The sequence below is a fragment of the Brachyhypopomus gauderio genome, unplaced genomic scaffold, assembly GCF_052324685.1.
Source record: "Brachyhypopomus gauderio isolate BG-103 unplaced genomic scaffold, BGAUD_0.2 sc349, whole genome shotgun sequence".
In the NCBI taxonomy this organism is placed as follows: Eukaryota; Metazoa; Chordata; class Actinopteri; order Gymnotiformes; family Hypopomidae; genus Brachyhypopomus; species Brachyhypopomus gauderio.
In genome coordinates this window covers 4,301-20,988 of record NW_027507170.1, presented here as the reverse complement: position 1 = coordinate 20,988, position 16,688 = coordinate 4,301, and the positions used below count along the sequence as shown (strand labels likewise).

The following is a 16,688-nucleotide window of genomic DNA, read 5'->3' as shown; positions in this document are numbered from 1 at the left end:
GTGTTGCTACATGCAGATAGTAGCTTAATGTTACACGATGGCTAAATGTGTTTGGACTGTGTGCTTTTGAACTCGGCATGAGCTCAGTGTGTGTGTGTGTGTGTGTGTGTGTGTGTGTGTGTGTGTGTGTGTGTGAAAGCACCAGAACACGTTTCTTGGACCTGCCCATCAGTGAGCAGCAGCTCAGTGCTGTGATGTGTGGGGAAAAGAAATCCATCCAGAGTCTGATTACTCCCTGATAATCTCACCCAGAGTCCGATTACTCTCTGATAATCTCCTCTCACGCCTGGACATGGCCTGAAGACGGACAGTGTGAGCACATAAGAGAGATGCTGTACATGGAGGTGTTTCTCAAGTTAATTTTCTGCCTCATTTGTGCCTGTTGGGAGCTGTTTTGTTTTCTTGCCGTAATGTTTTATGTTTGTTTGCAGTAATGGACATTAAACCCTTTGCTGCTCCAGCCTTCTGCTGTTTCCTCACCGTCACACACTAATATACCACACAAACTGGTTTGACTTTGACCTGAAATTAAACAAATGGTGTAATGCAGATGTGAAGACTGTATTCATACATTTGTTATAGAGACTAAAGTGTTTGGGCTGTGACAGAGTCTTGGGTTTGTGAGAAGAACATTTAACATGTTTGATTTTGGTTCTTTCTCTGTGTCTCTTCCTTCAGTTTAGTGTCTAAAGTGACTGTGGTGATATTGAGAGGACGTGTAACCAGGAGCATCTGTGAGGAAAACACAGGTGGTTTAACATGTTAACATATTTCATACCCCAATCAGACCTGACATCCAGTGTACAGTGTGTGAGGAGACCAGTGAGAGGAGACCAGTATCTTGCTCCCTGAGTAAACGTTCCTTCTTCTCCATTACATCTTCTCAACTGGTTTGGAGATACTTTATCCTTCAATAATGACTAATAACCATGTTTGAACTTGAACATGTATTTCATTGTTTTTCTACTTCACATTAAAAAATATACTGCATTGTTTCACATTTTTCAAAATGATGATAAACATGAGTCTAAGCATTTCTTTATAGAATGTCTTTATAAACAACAAAGTAAAGATTGTGTATGTATAATAATCATGGTGTTTACTGCCATGTTTTTCAATAACTCTAATAATTTACATTTATAATATAAAGTGTCTCATTTGTGTACAGATTAAACAAATTATAAATAAAAGCAAATGAAACTGAACAAGCAAAGTCCCACATCACATCATGATAAAAGATGCTTGTAAAATGAGGCATTTATGGTGTGATGCTGGAAGGAGGAGGCACCACGAGTGTCAAATGGTGCAACATAAAACGTTTAATGTGAACACAAACACGTAAGCTCTGTGCGGAGGGCAAGCACATACAAACAATTCTCACTCAGGCACAAAACTTTAGACTAAGACGAGCACGAGACATTGCGTGAATGCACATTAAATAGGTGATGAACACATACCCTCGTGATCTCAAGACAAGGCACAGGTGCGACTACGAACACACTCACAGGGAAGGGTCCGGAGCTGTGACCGTGGGAGATCCAAAGACATTATACTGATATGAAAACAAGTGCAGATATCAAGAACAGGCAAAACCAGTACAAATGGGATAAGTAAAGAATCAAGAAACCAGTCCAAAGCCTCAATAAACCAGGAGCAGTGTGAACAGAACCAACCAGAGAGGAGCAGAACAGATCAGTAACTGGAAATAATCAATGGACATGATCAGTATGCATAAAGGAGACATGACAGTCATTCATAATGATGACACTTTGTGAACAGGACTGGAGAGTGAATGGTCCACTGTGGTGCTCCTGTGTTGCTGATCACTGTATCAGAGGAGCAGTCCCTGATCCTGACATGTTGTGGTCTCCCAGTAAGGTAGTCAGTAATCCAGGTGACCAGGTGCATGTCCACCTCCATCTCCATCAGCTTGTCCCTCAGCAGTAGGGGCTGGATGGTGCTGAAGGTGCTGGAGAAGTCAAAGAACATAACCCTCACAGCACCGCTCCCCTTGTCCAGGTGAGAGTGAGCTCTGTGCAGGAGATGGAGGATGGCGTCCTCCACCCCCACCTTCTCCCGGTAGACAAACTGCAGTGGGTCCTCATCATGGTGGACCTGAGGTCTGAGGTGACCACAGCAGCAGTCGCTCCATGGTCTTCATCACGTGGGATGTCAGAGCAACTGGCCTGTAGTCATTCAGCTCCTTCGGGTGTGCCTTCTTGGGAACTGGAATGAGGCAAGTTGTCTTCCACGTGTCAGGAACCTTCCTTAAGCGTAGACTCAGGTTGAAGACATGTTGGAGCAGCAAACCCAGTTGGACAGCACACGCCGTGAGCAGGACAGTCAAACCTGTTGTAGAAGTTGTTAAACTGGTTTGCTCTGTCCACACCCCCATCTACTGAGCTGCTGCTATTGTTTTTGCACCCTGTGATGGTTTTCATCGCACCCCAGACCTCCTTCATGTTGTTGTCCTGCAGCTTTCTCTCCACCTTTATCCTGTAGGACACACTGGCCTCTTTCAGACGAACCTTGAGTTCCCCCTGTACGTACTTCAGCTCCACCAAGTTTCCATCTTTGAACGTCCTCTTCTTCTGATTGAGGAGGTCCTTGATGTTGCTGGTGATCCAGGGTTTATTATTAGGGAAGCAGCGTACAGTCCTTGTGGGAACAGCTACATCCATACAGAAGTTCAAGTAGTCTGTAACGCAGTGTGTCACTCCCTCAATGTCCTCACCGTGTGGGTGCAGCAGCACGATCCAATCAGTGGTCTTGAAGCAGTCCATGAGGGCTTCTTCTGCTTCAGAAGACCAAACTCTTAATGAGCGAGAGGTAGAGGGCTGTCTCAGTACTAGTGGTTTGTACTGAGGCTGTAGGAAAACCATCAGATTGTGATCTGATTTTCCCAGTGGTGGTAGTGGAGTGGCCCTGTATGCGTCCCTCACATTAGCATACAGCAGGTCAATAGTCCTGTTTTTCCTGGTGGGACAGTCCACAAACTGGAAAAAGGCAGGCAGGGTGTGAGTCCAGTGTGACATGATTAAAGTCACCAGCAACCAGATAGAAGGCGTCAGGGTGCTGTGTCTGTAGTGCTGTGTCTGTAGTGCTGTGTTTGTAGTGCTGTGTCTGTAGTGCTGTGTCTGTAGTGCTGTGTTTGTAGCGCTGCGACAGTGTAGTGGATGACGTCACACGCTGCCTGCGCGTCCGCCCAGGGTGGAATGTAAACACACACGAAGATGGCATATTCCTCGCTGCACTCCATACTACAATTAAATATATTCTAATATCCTTAGGATATAAATAAGATGCACACTGGGCGTGCGTAAAAGCCTAGAGACAATAAATAAAGTTTAGAGAAACTCGAGAAAAAACACAAAGACGGAGCTAATGGAAAAAGCAGGGAAACATCCGCTTATATGGTATTTATTCATTAAATAGGAGCGCAGCGAAACATTTTAAAGTAGATATTTACTTTGCACAAAACTTTAGACAAAGACGAGCACAAGACATTACGCGAACGCACATTAAATAGGTGATTAACACATACCCTCATGATCTCGAGACAAGGCACAGGTGCGACTACAAACACGCTCACAAACAACCCACACCCACGGAACTACAAACATGGACATAACTGCACGCAGACGACATAACGACACGTCCATAGGGAAGGGTCCGGAGCTGTCACCGTGACAACTGTATTATACAGAATTGTTTTCTTTTGATCCTTACAAAAAAATTAAGTTGTCCTCCAAAGATAGGGAGGTGGAGGTGAGCCAAAAAAAAAAAAAAAACAGTAGTGACTCCGAACTATCTTCTGGTAAGATTTCCTAAATTTCCTATTTTTGTTTGCTGGTTATGGCTGTTGTGTTTTTGGAAGAGACACACTGTAAAAAGTAACATATTGATAAGTTAAAATTGCTCAAGAATATTATTCTATTTCAAGTAGCTGTGGGTTTTTTGTATAAATTTATGTAAAAATATCTTTAGCTATTGGCAGTTTTTCAAAAGACAAAAACGACTTAATATAGGGTTAAAAAAATCAGAGCCATTTTGACTAATCAATATGCCACTTAAATGCCACTATAATTCAAATATTATGTTTGTGTCAATTTCACATTATTTCAACCTTTCTCAAATCAAATCTCAAACATATGGTCCTGTAGATGAGGAGACTTCTTGCAAGAGAGCTTGCAGTCTCATGTGGCGGCCAAGGTGTGTAAGGAAAGGTGTGTAAGCAGCAACCACTCACACCTGACACACGCCTCATTTACATAACACTGGAGGCAAGAAGGGCTATTCACACCTGTCATATGGCAGTGCTTTGGGACTTAAAGGTATAACTGTCAAACAGCAGAGGTTTGGTAGTTCTAGTGGAACAATATAATCAGTGGAGCTAGACAGACACATAGTTAGATAAATGGTGTAGGACTAGACAGATATGTTTACAGATATGCTTATATGCTTACATGTTTATGTTTTTGAAACCATATGTTTATTCTTTTGTGTATCATGCCATAATAAGATAAATGGCATGAAGTGGTAGGTCATGTAAACGGATGGATCAGGGTCAGCGGATGCTGAAGCGCATAAAGTGAAGAGGTCACCAACTTTCTGTCAATCTCTACAGACATGCAAACTTCATGTGGCCTTCAGATTAGCTCAAGAACAGTGTGCAGAGAGCTTCATGGAATGGGCTTCCATGGTCAAGCAGCTGCATCCAAGCCATACATCACCAAGTGCTTTGCAAAAAATTGGATGCAGTGGTGTAAAGCATGCCGCCACTGGACTCTAGAGCAGTGGAGGTGCGTTCTCTGGAGTGACGAATCACGCTTCTCCATCTGGCAATCTGATGGACGAGTCTGGGTTTGGCGGTTACCAGGAGAACGGTACTTGTCTGCATTGTGTCAAGTGTAAAGTTTGGTGGAGGGGGGATTATGGTGTAGGGTTGTTTTTCGGGAGCTGGGCTTGGCCCCTTAGTTCCAGTGAAAGGAACTCTGAATGCTTCAGCATACCAAGACATTTTGGACAATTCCATGCTCTCAACTTTGTGGGAACAGTTTGCAGCTGGCCCCTTCCTCTTCCAACATGACTGTGCACCAGGGCACAAAGCAAGGTCCATAAAGACATGGATGGCAGAGTCTGGTGTGGATGAACTTGACTGGCCTGCACAGAGTCCTGACCTCAACCCGATAGAACACCTTTGGGATGAATTAGAGCGGAGACTGAGAGCCAGGTCTTCTCGTCCAACATCAGTATGTGACCTTACAAATGCACTTCTGAAAGAATGGTCAAAATTCCCCATAAACACACTCCTAAACCTTGTGGACAGCCTTCCCACAATAGCTGAAGCTGTTCTAGATGCAAAGGGTGGACCAATGTCATATAGAACCCTATGGATTAGGAATGAGATGTCACTTTTTATTACAAATTTCTCATTGATTAATCAACTGTAACATTTTCCAGTGAACAAAACTAATTCTTCTACACGTTCATTCTTATATATAAAGATTAATTCAAGGCAACATTAACTTTGCTGGTTACTGATATCTTTGCTGGTAAGATCCTCATAGGAGAGGAACTGTAACTGCAGAATAATGGGAAAACAGTGTCAGTAAAAGTGTGTGTTATAGTGTGCAGGTGTGAACTGGTTAGAAGATCAGTGAATGTCACTTTCCCCCTGTCCCAGTCCAGCTGAACTCTGACCCTCTGCACTTTCTCTGTAGGTGTGAAGTAGTGATCTTTCTGTCCTGGGCAGTATGTCCAGTATTTACCAGTGATTTTACTGTAGCCCAGACGCCACACTGAACCCCAGACCCTCCCTCCCTTTCTCCATTCAGACTCTCTAATTACACCCAGTTCCCAGTATTCACTGTCTCCAACATCAACATCCCAGCAGTGTGTCCCTGAGTTAAAGCCCTCAGAGCCCAGGACACACGCCCACACATCAAATCTCTCTGGATTATCAGGAAGCAGTGATTTCTGTGGTCTGCGTTCTACAGTAGTGAGATCATCAGACAGGTGGAGGCGTGGATGTGCAGTGTTGGGGTCCAGAGTAACAGGGTCTGAGGAGAGAGAACAGAATGAATCATCATTTTCTTCATGTGTTTATGTGATGAGGTCACATCTACAAACTGCAGACCCTTTACTCTGAGTGAAATGCTGCAGTAGGTTGATAAGAGGGAAGTGATGGTGATGTTGTGTGTTCACCACACACCCCTGCAGTACATATCTTGGATTCATTATTTGATTATCACATGTGACACTTAACTAGTGCAGTGTTACTGTTACACTGAGTGTCACACTGCATGTGTGTATTATGAGTGTCTGTGTACTGAAGTGTGTGTGTGTCCTCATTAGTGGGTAGATACCGTTACAGTTCCCCCACTAAAGGACGCTACTCCCAGAGTGACTAACACAAGTGGTGTAGGAGACAAAATATAAGGACCTTCTTTGCATTGTGTGTAAATGTATTTAGTTAATTTACTTTTTTATGAATGAATGAATGTTCGAATTATATAGCGCCTTTCAGAATACTCAAGGCGCTTTACAATTTTAACACAGGTACAAGTCACAGACAACCAATCACACACACCGGCGAGAAGCGGCAGCCAATTGCGCACAGCGTACTCTCTACCGGGATCCACAGCCCCCTGGGGGACTGAATGGGGTGCAGGAAGGGGAGAGAGGACAGACCCTAGTGGCAGAGCACCATCCACCACTGGGCACACAAGCACACACACATTCATGCACACACACTCAGACATTACTTTTTATTGAACAGAGAGACACAGACACACACTCAGGGAGAATTTGTCAGGGACTGCCAATTTCCCTAAAGAGGTGCATATGTGTGTATATATTGCTGTTTAATATAGTATTAAGATGCCAAAGGTGATATTTTTACTGATTATGTAAATATAAATGTCTACAGGCACCATTTGTTTAAGTCAGTGGTTCCCAAACTTTTTCTGCCGTGCCCCCCTTTAGTAGATAAGAATATTTTTGCACCCCCCCTACACACCCACCCCCATATTGACACATGTGCACATGTTTTAAGCCGGGTTTATACTTGACGCGTCGCGAGGGTCCACGCGGCAAAAATGACGTAATTGCGGTGGCTCCGCACGTGTGGTCGATTCGCGAAGTCGTGCACTATTTACACGTGTGTCTGCTCGTGCACCTCTCGAATTTTGTAACTTCACGCGCGCCGCGTCTCAGCGCAATGAACAAAGTCATATTTGCAGGGTTCATACACCTATACAAGGTGGAATTCAAGCACTTGCACGTCACTTTCAAGGTCCATTTCAATATTTCCCAGCACGTTAAACTTAATTAAGTTAAATATTTATACATATACTCGAAATGATTCGAAATAATTCGCTTTTTAATCACATTATTTAATGGTGGTTTATTTTCAAAACGCCCAATCTTAACGTCTTCACGTTCTCTCATGTTTCGTCCTGGAATTACAAGAGGCTCGTATTTGTTAACGTAATACCATAGAACTGTTCAGTCAGACAGATATTTGTTGTGAAATGAAGTAGTTACAATTTCAAGCATTTTCAAGTACTTTAGCCTAAATTCCAGCACTTTTCAAACCTGAAACACAAGCAACATTAAAATTCTTCAGGTAAATGTTTCTTCCCCTGTTTTTGAGGGGTGTTTCTTTATACTACCACATATTGTTTCGGACAAAACTACAAAGAATGTGACGCGGCTAGTATAAACGCCTCCACCATTTGCGCAAATTCATATATATTTCTATCTATAAAGATCTATGTATATATATAGTGTGTGTATATATTTATTTATTTTGATGCCTGGTGTAGCGTCAGGTAAAAATGTTCTTTCACCGGTTTTGCAGGGGTTTTTTATTCTCCACTGCCACCTATCGCCACCTATCGTTTCGGAGAACACTGCAGTGAAGCTTGCGCAAGTATAAACGCCTCCACCGTTCGTGCAGGGTCGCGTGAGTTGGGCGGAGTTACGCGCTACGGTCACTCGCGAAACCAGGCTTTACTTCCAAGCTCCGTAACACATCTCTTTTGGCTTTGCTCCTTCACACAAAGGTTTTGGAAGGAGTTTAGTAAATTTATTAATAACCATATTTTAAGGAAGTATGCTGGGAAAATGTCTTATTTTGCTTCTAAAGTTTCCCCAGAAAGGATGCAAAATGTTTTTTTATAATAAATTTACTTATTCTTTTTGCTAAAGTGCGCCCCCCACTTTGGGAACCACTGGTTTAAGTGAAGTAATTAGGTCACTGTCTCTTTAAGAGCTAAGTGGCGACGGGGCGGGAAGCTCATGTTATGGCGCATTTCCACACGGGCCTGCTTGGCGTGGTACGGTTCGATTCGCAACGGTTTGTGAGTGTTTCCATTAGTACCAGGTACCAGTTTGCCGATATCTTCAGGTACTTTTTTCGTACCTACTCGCTCGAGGTTCTAACCGTTCCAAAGCGGAAAACTTCTGTGACGTGGAAGAACAGCATGACCAGTGTTGCTAACTTAGCGACTTTGTCGCTATATTTAGCGATTTTTCAGACCCTCTAGGGACCTTTTGTAGTAAAAAGCGACTAGCGACAAATCTAGCGACTTTTTGTGGTGTTATTGGAGACTTTTGGAGACTCTGAACAAACACGCTCTTTAGTTGCTGTCCTCTGGGTCGTGAGCCCCGGCGGGTGCTGCCGTGAGCCCCACAACACTCAGTGCAGTCTCACACTCAGAGCAGACCCTCACCGCTCCACGTCCACACTGCAAATTAACTGTGCATGCCCAAAGCTGCCGCTGATGGGGGATGTAAATATAAATGCTTTAGTCTTCAGTGAGACACAAAAAGAAATCACTGCATTTAACTCACACAGTCTCAGTCATTCTTCACCTCATTCACCACATAGCCAGTCACTCGTCTCGTCCACAGTGCATCTCTGTGAAAGCTAAACATCTAGCTTAAACATTTAGCTAACTCTCCACAGTATGTGCGTCTCTGTGAAAGCTTAACATCTAGCTAACTTGCTCATCATGTCTCACTCTAAACTCTATTCTCAAAAATACAGGAAAGAGTGGGAATCAAATCCTGAATTTAAGGCAGGCTAAAGCCATGTATTGGAGATAATACACGGGCATACTGCCTGTATTGTAAGGTTGATTTCTATGCCAACTAGTTCCTGCTAACTGCTACTCATATACTAACAATTAACAACACAGCAAAAAAACATTATTTATGTAATTTACGTAAACAATTATTTATACAAAGCATTAAAGTCATGTAGTTATTTTGAGAAGTGACCTATTTCAAAGACAACAGATGTTGTTCATTTGTAGTTCTAACATATTTAGGGTGTTTTTACTCATTTTTTTCTCTCCCAACGTTATTATTTTACAGCTTCAAAAAACATGTATTATGCAAATTAGGTGATGACGTCATTTAGCGAATTCTAGCGACTTTTAGGACAACCAATAGCGACTTTCCTTACTGAGGAGTTGGCAACAGTGAGCATGACACTGATTGGCCAGGGAGTGTTGTCACAGGTTCCGTCACAGGAGAGCGACTCCTCCGCTATCGCCATCTCGTCCATTGTTGTACGGTGTTGTGGTCGCATACAAATGATGTGGCGTCACTACAACCCGCGCGCCAACAGCGACTCCACCCACATTGTGGTGGTCCACCATTGTAATGGAAACACAACGCGACCGTACCGTTCCGTTGCAAATCGATCCGTATCGAACCGTACCGCGCCAAGCAGGCCCGTGTGGAAATGCGCCATTGGTTTTGGGGGATAAGTGAGTAGTTGAGAATGCTGGTAGCAACACAGTTTTATTACCGTGTTTAGCGTTACGGTTTGTGTTGCATCATATATTTGGAAGGACCTAACCATGGTTTGAAAGTTTTGTTTTAAGTTTATTTCATCACATGTATAGCCTGGAATAAACAACCGTTTTGTTTTGTTCATCACGGAGCTTTGGGGAAGTTTCCTTTACGTATCGGAATAACGCAGACACGAGTAAAGAAAGTTGCTTCAGTCACCACTTGAGGGGGTGGGACAACAACTCAAAGGACAACACTGGGACAGACACAAAGATGGAGACAGGGACAAAGACAGAGTCAAACACAGAAACAAAGACTGACAGGGACGCAGAAAAGAAAATACACAGACACAAAGATTATGACAGGGAGACAGACAGAGACAGACACAGAGACAAGGGAGAGTCCCAGCTGACACGCTTGGTCCCTCAGGGATGGAGATCCATGGAGCTCAGACTCAGGGTACCGGACTTCCTATAGACCCCTAGTATCCAAGATCCAAAACTCACAGTACTGGAGAATCTTCTGCATTCTCTCCCAGACTCTGAACTTCAGGTTGGAATGATGTTTTGTTACATTGATCGGAGCTCCTGACACCTTCTCATGTTCCTTTGGGGTGTGATGAACTCTGGAAATGTATAAAGCTGTACTATCATTATAATATATTATTATATATCATATTGAAATTATTCAAAATTTGTATTTACAAGTGAAAAATCTTTCACTGGAAATGTATAAAGCTGTATTATTATCTTTCATTAAACATATCAGTGTATCTTTCCACTTTTTGCACATCATCAGTATCAATGTATTTTTATTTTCTTAAATACCATCTTCATATTTCTTGTTTCTGAAATAACAGAGACCACATACTGATGATCTGAATGTATCAGAATAATTTCACAAACACAATGTGTAACACAATATATCAAACAGAAATAATAATCACTTACTGTTTCAATGTGGACGACACATTCTGAAAAGGATACAGAGGAATGAAATACATTTTTTGATTCATTTTTTTCACAGAAAATGAAATCAAATTTTAGTCATTTTGTTTATATGAGGGTCAAAAATGCTTCTTCCTTATATGATAATAACATCAATGTTTCTAAAGACCCTTACACACACACACACACACACACACACACACACTAAAACGATACAGACTGAGTAATTCTTACTAGTAAGAACAGGATGTTCTCAGCTTCCATCTTCTTCTCTGTGTTTTTGATTTGATCTGAAAGAGATGCTATTTCTCCACTCATCTCCTCAATCTTCCTCCTCATCATGTGACTCTTCTGCTCCTCTTCCTCCTTCAGTGCAGCTATTCTTGCTGCTTCTTCATCTCTTAGAAACTGGTGGATCTTCTCAAACTCCTCCTTTATCTGCCTCTCTGTGTGCTGGGCCTGATACTGGAATGGGAGATGATGAGAAAATATTAACTGTCCAAATGTGTATGTTTCATTATGGTGTACGTGGACAGTGATCACAGCACCATTCAGAACTCAGTGACCTTTCACCTTAATGTGTGCTGCTGTTTTCTCACAGGCATGTTTATTTTCCTCTAAGACCTTCAAATGCTGCTGTAGAGACTCCAGTGAGGTCTTGAGTTTGTTCTGTAAAATACGGGTTTAGTAGAGGACTGTATGAGTCTTTCAGGACTGTATATATACATCTGTGTAGATGTGCTGGAGATTACAGAGATTTTAACGACTGGACAGAATGGTATGTTTAATATGATTCCTTTCATCCTTTTATTATCAAAAGGACATGTTTTATATTTTGTAGCAGGTTGTATATCAATATTTTATTTATATTAAGTTTCACTGGGAATGAAGGTCTGATTTAGTTGTCGGAAATCTCATCATCTGACAAATTTAATCTAGACTCTGTAACATATACACTGCTCAAAAAAATAAAGGGAACACTTAAACAACACAATGTAACTCCAAGTCATCCACACTTCGTGTTCAGATAGGAAGCAACACTGATTGTGAATCAATTTCATCTGCTCTTGTGCAAATGGAACAGACAACAGGTAGAAATGAGAGATTTTCAAATGATTTCAAAGATTTTTATTAATTGAGATCTAGGATGTGTTATTTTAATGTTCCCTTTATTTTTTTGAGCAGTATATTTCAAGATAATTGTAAACATTGGAAAACATTACAGTTAAAACATTAGTGTACATTTCATACCTTAAAGTCACACACAGCTTCCTCTACTGGACAGCAGTTGTGAGTTTTATGTGCCTTTGAAATCTGACACACCAAACACACAGGCTGCTGGTCCTCCAGACAGAAGACTTTGAGTTTCTCATTGTGCAGACTGCAGAGCACCTCAGACCCTGCTGAAGATCTCTGACTCCTGCTCGCTAGAAAAGCCTCACACAAGTTCTTTAGGACAAGATTACAGGGAGGATAATCTCTTGAAGATCTTCTCCTACAAACTGGACATTCTTGAGACCCCTTGGTTTCCCAGAACTGCTGCAGACAGGTTTTACACACACTGTGGCTACATGACAGTATAACAGGATCCCTGAAGATGTCACAGCACACAGGACATGAAAACTCTTCTTCTGACAGAGGGTTTGTAGCAGCCATTTCCTCCAACAGCTGCTGTGCTGTTTCTCTGTAATGTCTCCTTCTGTACAAACTTCACTTTCACTTTTAGATCTTCTGTAATAAATACAGTAGCACAGGAGAGAATCAGTCACTGTAGTCCTTTATCCAGCTGAGGGAGTTTGAACACAGAAGACTAGTGTGTGACTCCAAGATTTACTTCCTCAAACATGCAGACGTGTACAGGGAGGAGGGGCTTTGGTATAAAAGTTAATAAGCTGAAAAACATATATGATTTCTCCAACAGTTGGTGACAGTTCATTTATACTAAGTGAATCAAGCGACCCTCAGCTGTCTCTGTATTGTCAGAGTGTAGAGAACTGCAGCTGTAGAACAGATCACTGTTAGGATGTGTTCAATGGTCATACAAGAATGACTAAACTCAGTAGGCCAAAAGATTAATCAGATCTCATTTCAGCATATTTTAAATATGAAAATATTAAATTACATTAAACACATGTTGTCATGTCATTAAAATCTAAACTCCTGATACTGGACCAGCACTGGAGTAACATCACAGATTGATCACTGTGTTAAAAGGGCAGAAACCAACAGAGCAGAGAGTGGAGGAACAGCTCCATACAGAGAGAGATGGAGATGAAAAAGAGACCTGAAGAGAGAGAGAGAGAGAGAGAGAGAGAGAGAGAGAGAGAGAGAGAGAGAGAGTGGAGACAGGAGGACATTATGTGTGAGAGTGAGACAGGAGACAGAGAGACTCCTGCAGCTGGAGGAACAGAGAGGAAAAATAGATCAAACATGAAGATAATGTTAGTCACATGACCAGATCCCTCTACTCTGTTATTATGATTGGTGGATAAAGTTCAGATCCCTCTACTCTATTATTATGATTGGTGGATTAAGTTCAGATCCCTCTACTCTATTATTATGATTGGTGGATAAAGTTCAGATCCCTCTACTCTATTATTATGATTGGTGCATAAAGTTCAGATCCCTCTACTCTGTTATTATGATTGGTGGATAAAGTTCAGATCCCTCTACTCTATTATTATGATTGGTGGATAAAGTTCAGATCCCTCTACTCTGTTATTATGATTGGTGGATAAAGTTCAGATCCCTCTACACTATTATTATGATTGGTGGATAAAGTTCAGATCCCTCTACTCTATTATTATGATTGGTGGATAAAGTTCAGATCCCTCTACTCTATTATTATGATTGGTGGATTAAGTTCAGGTCCCTCTACTCTATTATTATGATTGGTGGATTAAGTTTAGATCCCTCTACTCTATTATTATGATTGGTGGATAAAGTTCAGATCCCTCTACTCTATTATTATGATTGGTGGATTAAGTTCAGATCCCTCTACTCTATTATTATGATTGGTGGATAAAGTTCAGATCCCTCTACTCTAATTATTATGATTGGTGGATTAAGTTCAGAGAGGCCTAAGTCATCAGATCACTGAGAGTTATCATGTCAAAGTTTTTGTAAACTGACATTAATTAAATATCTGTTCCTTGGTTCTCGTCCTCTGTGTTTATAGATGATGTTACATGTTTTAATTGTGTATTGAAGGTGTTGAGGCAGGAGTGTGTGAGAGAGTGGCCGACACAGTCTGAACAGTCAGCAGCGTAGCACAGAACCCAAGAGGGGCCAATCCTCAGTAGATCAGGAACAGAAACACCAGATCTTAACACTAACACTAGTGTCTGTTTGTTACAGCTCGACAGTGCAGTACTGAGAAGAGAGGAAGGATTTGAAAACACCAGGAGGTCCTTAGACTCCATTGAAATGATATTACACCATTTGCAAACAATGATAGCAGAGAAGAGCAGTGGAGAAGAATGGAACGGTCAAGTGAAGAAGCCCTCAATAAAAAGAGTGATGGAGACGTCTGCACAGTGTCACACTGCGTTTTCAGTAGCCTGCGTTTACAGTATCCTGATTGTTTAGTATGTTACACGTTTAACCTGTGTTTTGTTTTAAGTTTAGCATTCGTTGTTTTAGTCTTTAGTCTCCCGCTGTTCAGTCATGTCTCTCCATGTTGGCAACGTTTCATGTTCTGACTTCTCACACGTTATGACCCATGCCTGCCTGTTCGACTCTGACTTCAGAATTCCCTCTACTAAATCTCACTCTCCTCAGCGTTTGTGTCCACCTCCTCACACCGCGATGCATACATCGTTACACCCAGTTAGAGAACCCCTCATTATTTGTGTCGTACTCATCCACCCACGTTCAGAGGAGCAGCCTGATGTGCCCCCACCCTCCGTAGCTGCTCCATCACAGAGCACAGGGTGGGGAATCAGAGCACTGCAGTGCCTGAGGAACCTCTTGCTAAGCCTCAGACCTCCAGTGGGCCAGAGGGGCAGAGCACAGAGGCTCCGCCCACAGCTGGTAAAGGAGGTGGGCCCAAATACAAGAGCAAGAGGAGGAGTCTGATTGGTTGGATCAACAGGAAGGTGAAAGAGGGCCACCATAGAGCAATAGATGAAAGCATTCAGGATGGAGTAGTCACATGGACACCAGTTTCTCTCTATCTGTAGGTGTGTTTTATATAAACACTGAACAGACATCGTCATTCTACAGAATTAATACCACTTAAATCCATTATACCATTATGACCATTATAGATTGGTGTAATCAGGGCCTTTTAAAACAGTACATAGTGTATGTTAACGTGCACCACATAAAACCCAGAATCAGTGTGTTTTCAACATGTCTTCTCTTCAAACAGAGTCCTCCAGTCTGGCACCGTGATGAAGTTCTCACCGTGGCTCAGGTTCAGTGGGAGGAGCAAAGGCCCTGCAGAGCTGGAGGAAAGTGGGAGGGGCTAAACTCCTCTGGTTCTGGTGGGAGGTGGGAGGAGCCAAACTCCTCTAGTACAGGTTGAAGATGAGAGGAGCCAAACTCCTCTAGTACTGGAGAAAAGTGGGAGGAGCCAACATCCTTAGTTCAATACTGCACATAAATATACATACTAAATTAAAATTATTGTTTTCATGAAACAAACTATTGAAATTGGTTAAAATACAACATAGTATTTATTAATATATTAAAATATGCAATTTTTTCCAGTGGAACATTTGTAGAATTCAAATAATATATTGTTCCCCAAGCAATGGTTACAAATTGGCTTGTAAGCTTGTTAACTCTTAACCAATCAAATTCATTCATTAATTACAACAACTTAATTACTGATAATGGTGGTTATGTGGTGAACATGGCAGCTGTACAAAGAATATTGGTTCTCAACTAAGGACATCGTTAAAGAAGACGCCGTAATCAACATGAACAGGCAGCCCGTCTTAACTCAGTTCGGCGTCTAAGGGTGGGTCAATTTGATCTTCGTGATGATGTACTGTGTGACAGATACCGCCTGCCTAGAGAGGAGATCATGGCTCTCCTTGGTCTCGTACAGGAGGAGTTAACAAGAGGCACCAGAAGAAATGTTGCTTCAATCACACCATTCAGCTACTGACAGCACTTTGTTTTTATACCAGTGGTGGATGGCAACACTCTTGGTGATGTCTACAGTCTAAGTAAAGCTGCTGTGTGTAAATGTGTGTGTGACTGCTGTGACTAAAGCTCTTCTGCAACATGCACCAACATACATCTCATTTCCACAAACAAGGGACGCATTTAAAGAAACCACAATGTGTTTTCATGCAATTGCAACAATTCCTGGAATTGTTGGTGTAGTGGATGGCACATTCATCCCCACAGACACTCATCCCCACACACACTCATCCCCACACACATTCATCCCCACACACACTCATCCCCACACACACTCATCCCCATACACACTTATCCCCACACACACTCCCAGCCTCTTGAGCCCTAACTACTGGTGGTGGTGATGGTGGTGGTGGTGATGGTGGTGTTGGTGATGATGGTGGTGGTGGTTGTGATGGTGCCAAGTGGCCTGAAGTGACTCTTTAATTTGGACAAATTCAGTGTGCAACTGAGGGTGCGTTTGCTGGTAGACACGTCCTGGGTGACAGTGGTTATAAGTAAATATGCACCTATTTACTTACTCCTGTCTTGAACCCCCAGACAGAGACTGAAGAGAACTACAACATGGTACACCGGAGAACACACAGTGTTGTGGAGCGAGCTTTGGGCACTTGGAAAATGAGTTTTCAGTGCCTTCAAAAGTCATCAGGGGGGCTTCTGTATTCACCAGCACAAAGCTGTGTCATAATAGTGTATGGGCTATGCTTCATAACATTGCAGTGCAGGCTGGCATACACGTTCCTGGTGAGGACATTGAGGAAGATGATGATGAGTGAGGAG

At 42.3% G+C, this 16,688-nt stretch overlaps 1 protein-coding gene across 1 annotated transcript; it reads right to left on the bottom strand.

The window, feature by feature from the left end:
* Window positions 1-5,465: 5,465 nt before the first annotated feature.
* Window positions 5,466-12,410, bottom strand: LOC143504963 (E3 ubiquitin-protein ligase TRIM39-like). The gene is made up of 6 exons (XM_076996071.1): window positions 12,006-12,410; window positions 11,328-11,423; window positions 10,989-11,219; window positions 10,758-10,780; window positions 10,314-10,432; window positions 5,466-6,062 (listed from the first exon to the last, which is right to left on the bottom strand). Exons 1-6 carry the CDS (start codon window positions 12,408-12,410, stop codon window positions 5,509-5,511), a joined length of 1,428 nt encoding a protein of 475 aa, XP_076852186.1. The 3' UTR covers window positions 5,466-5,508.
* Window positions 12,411-16,688: the final 4,278 nt, after the last annotated feature.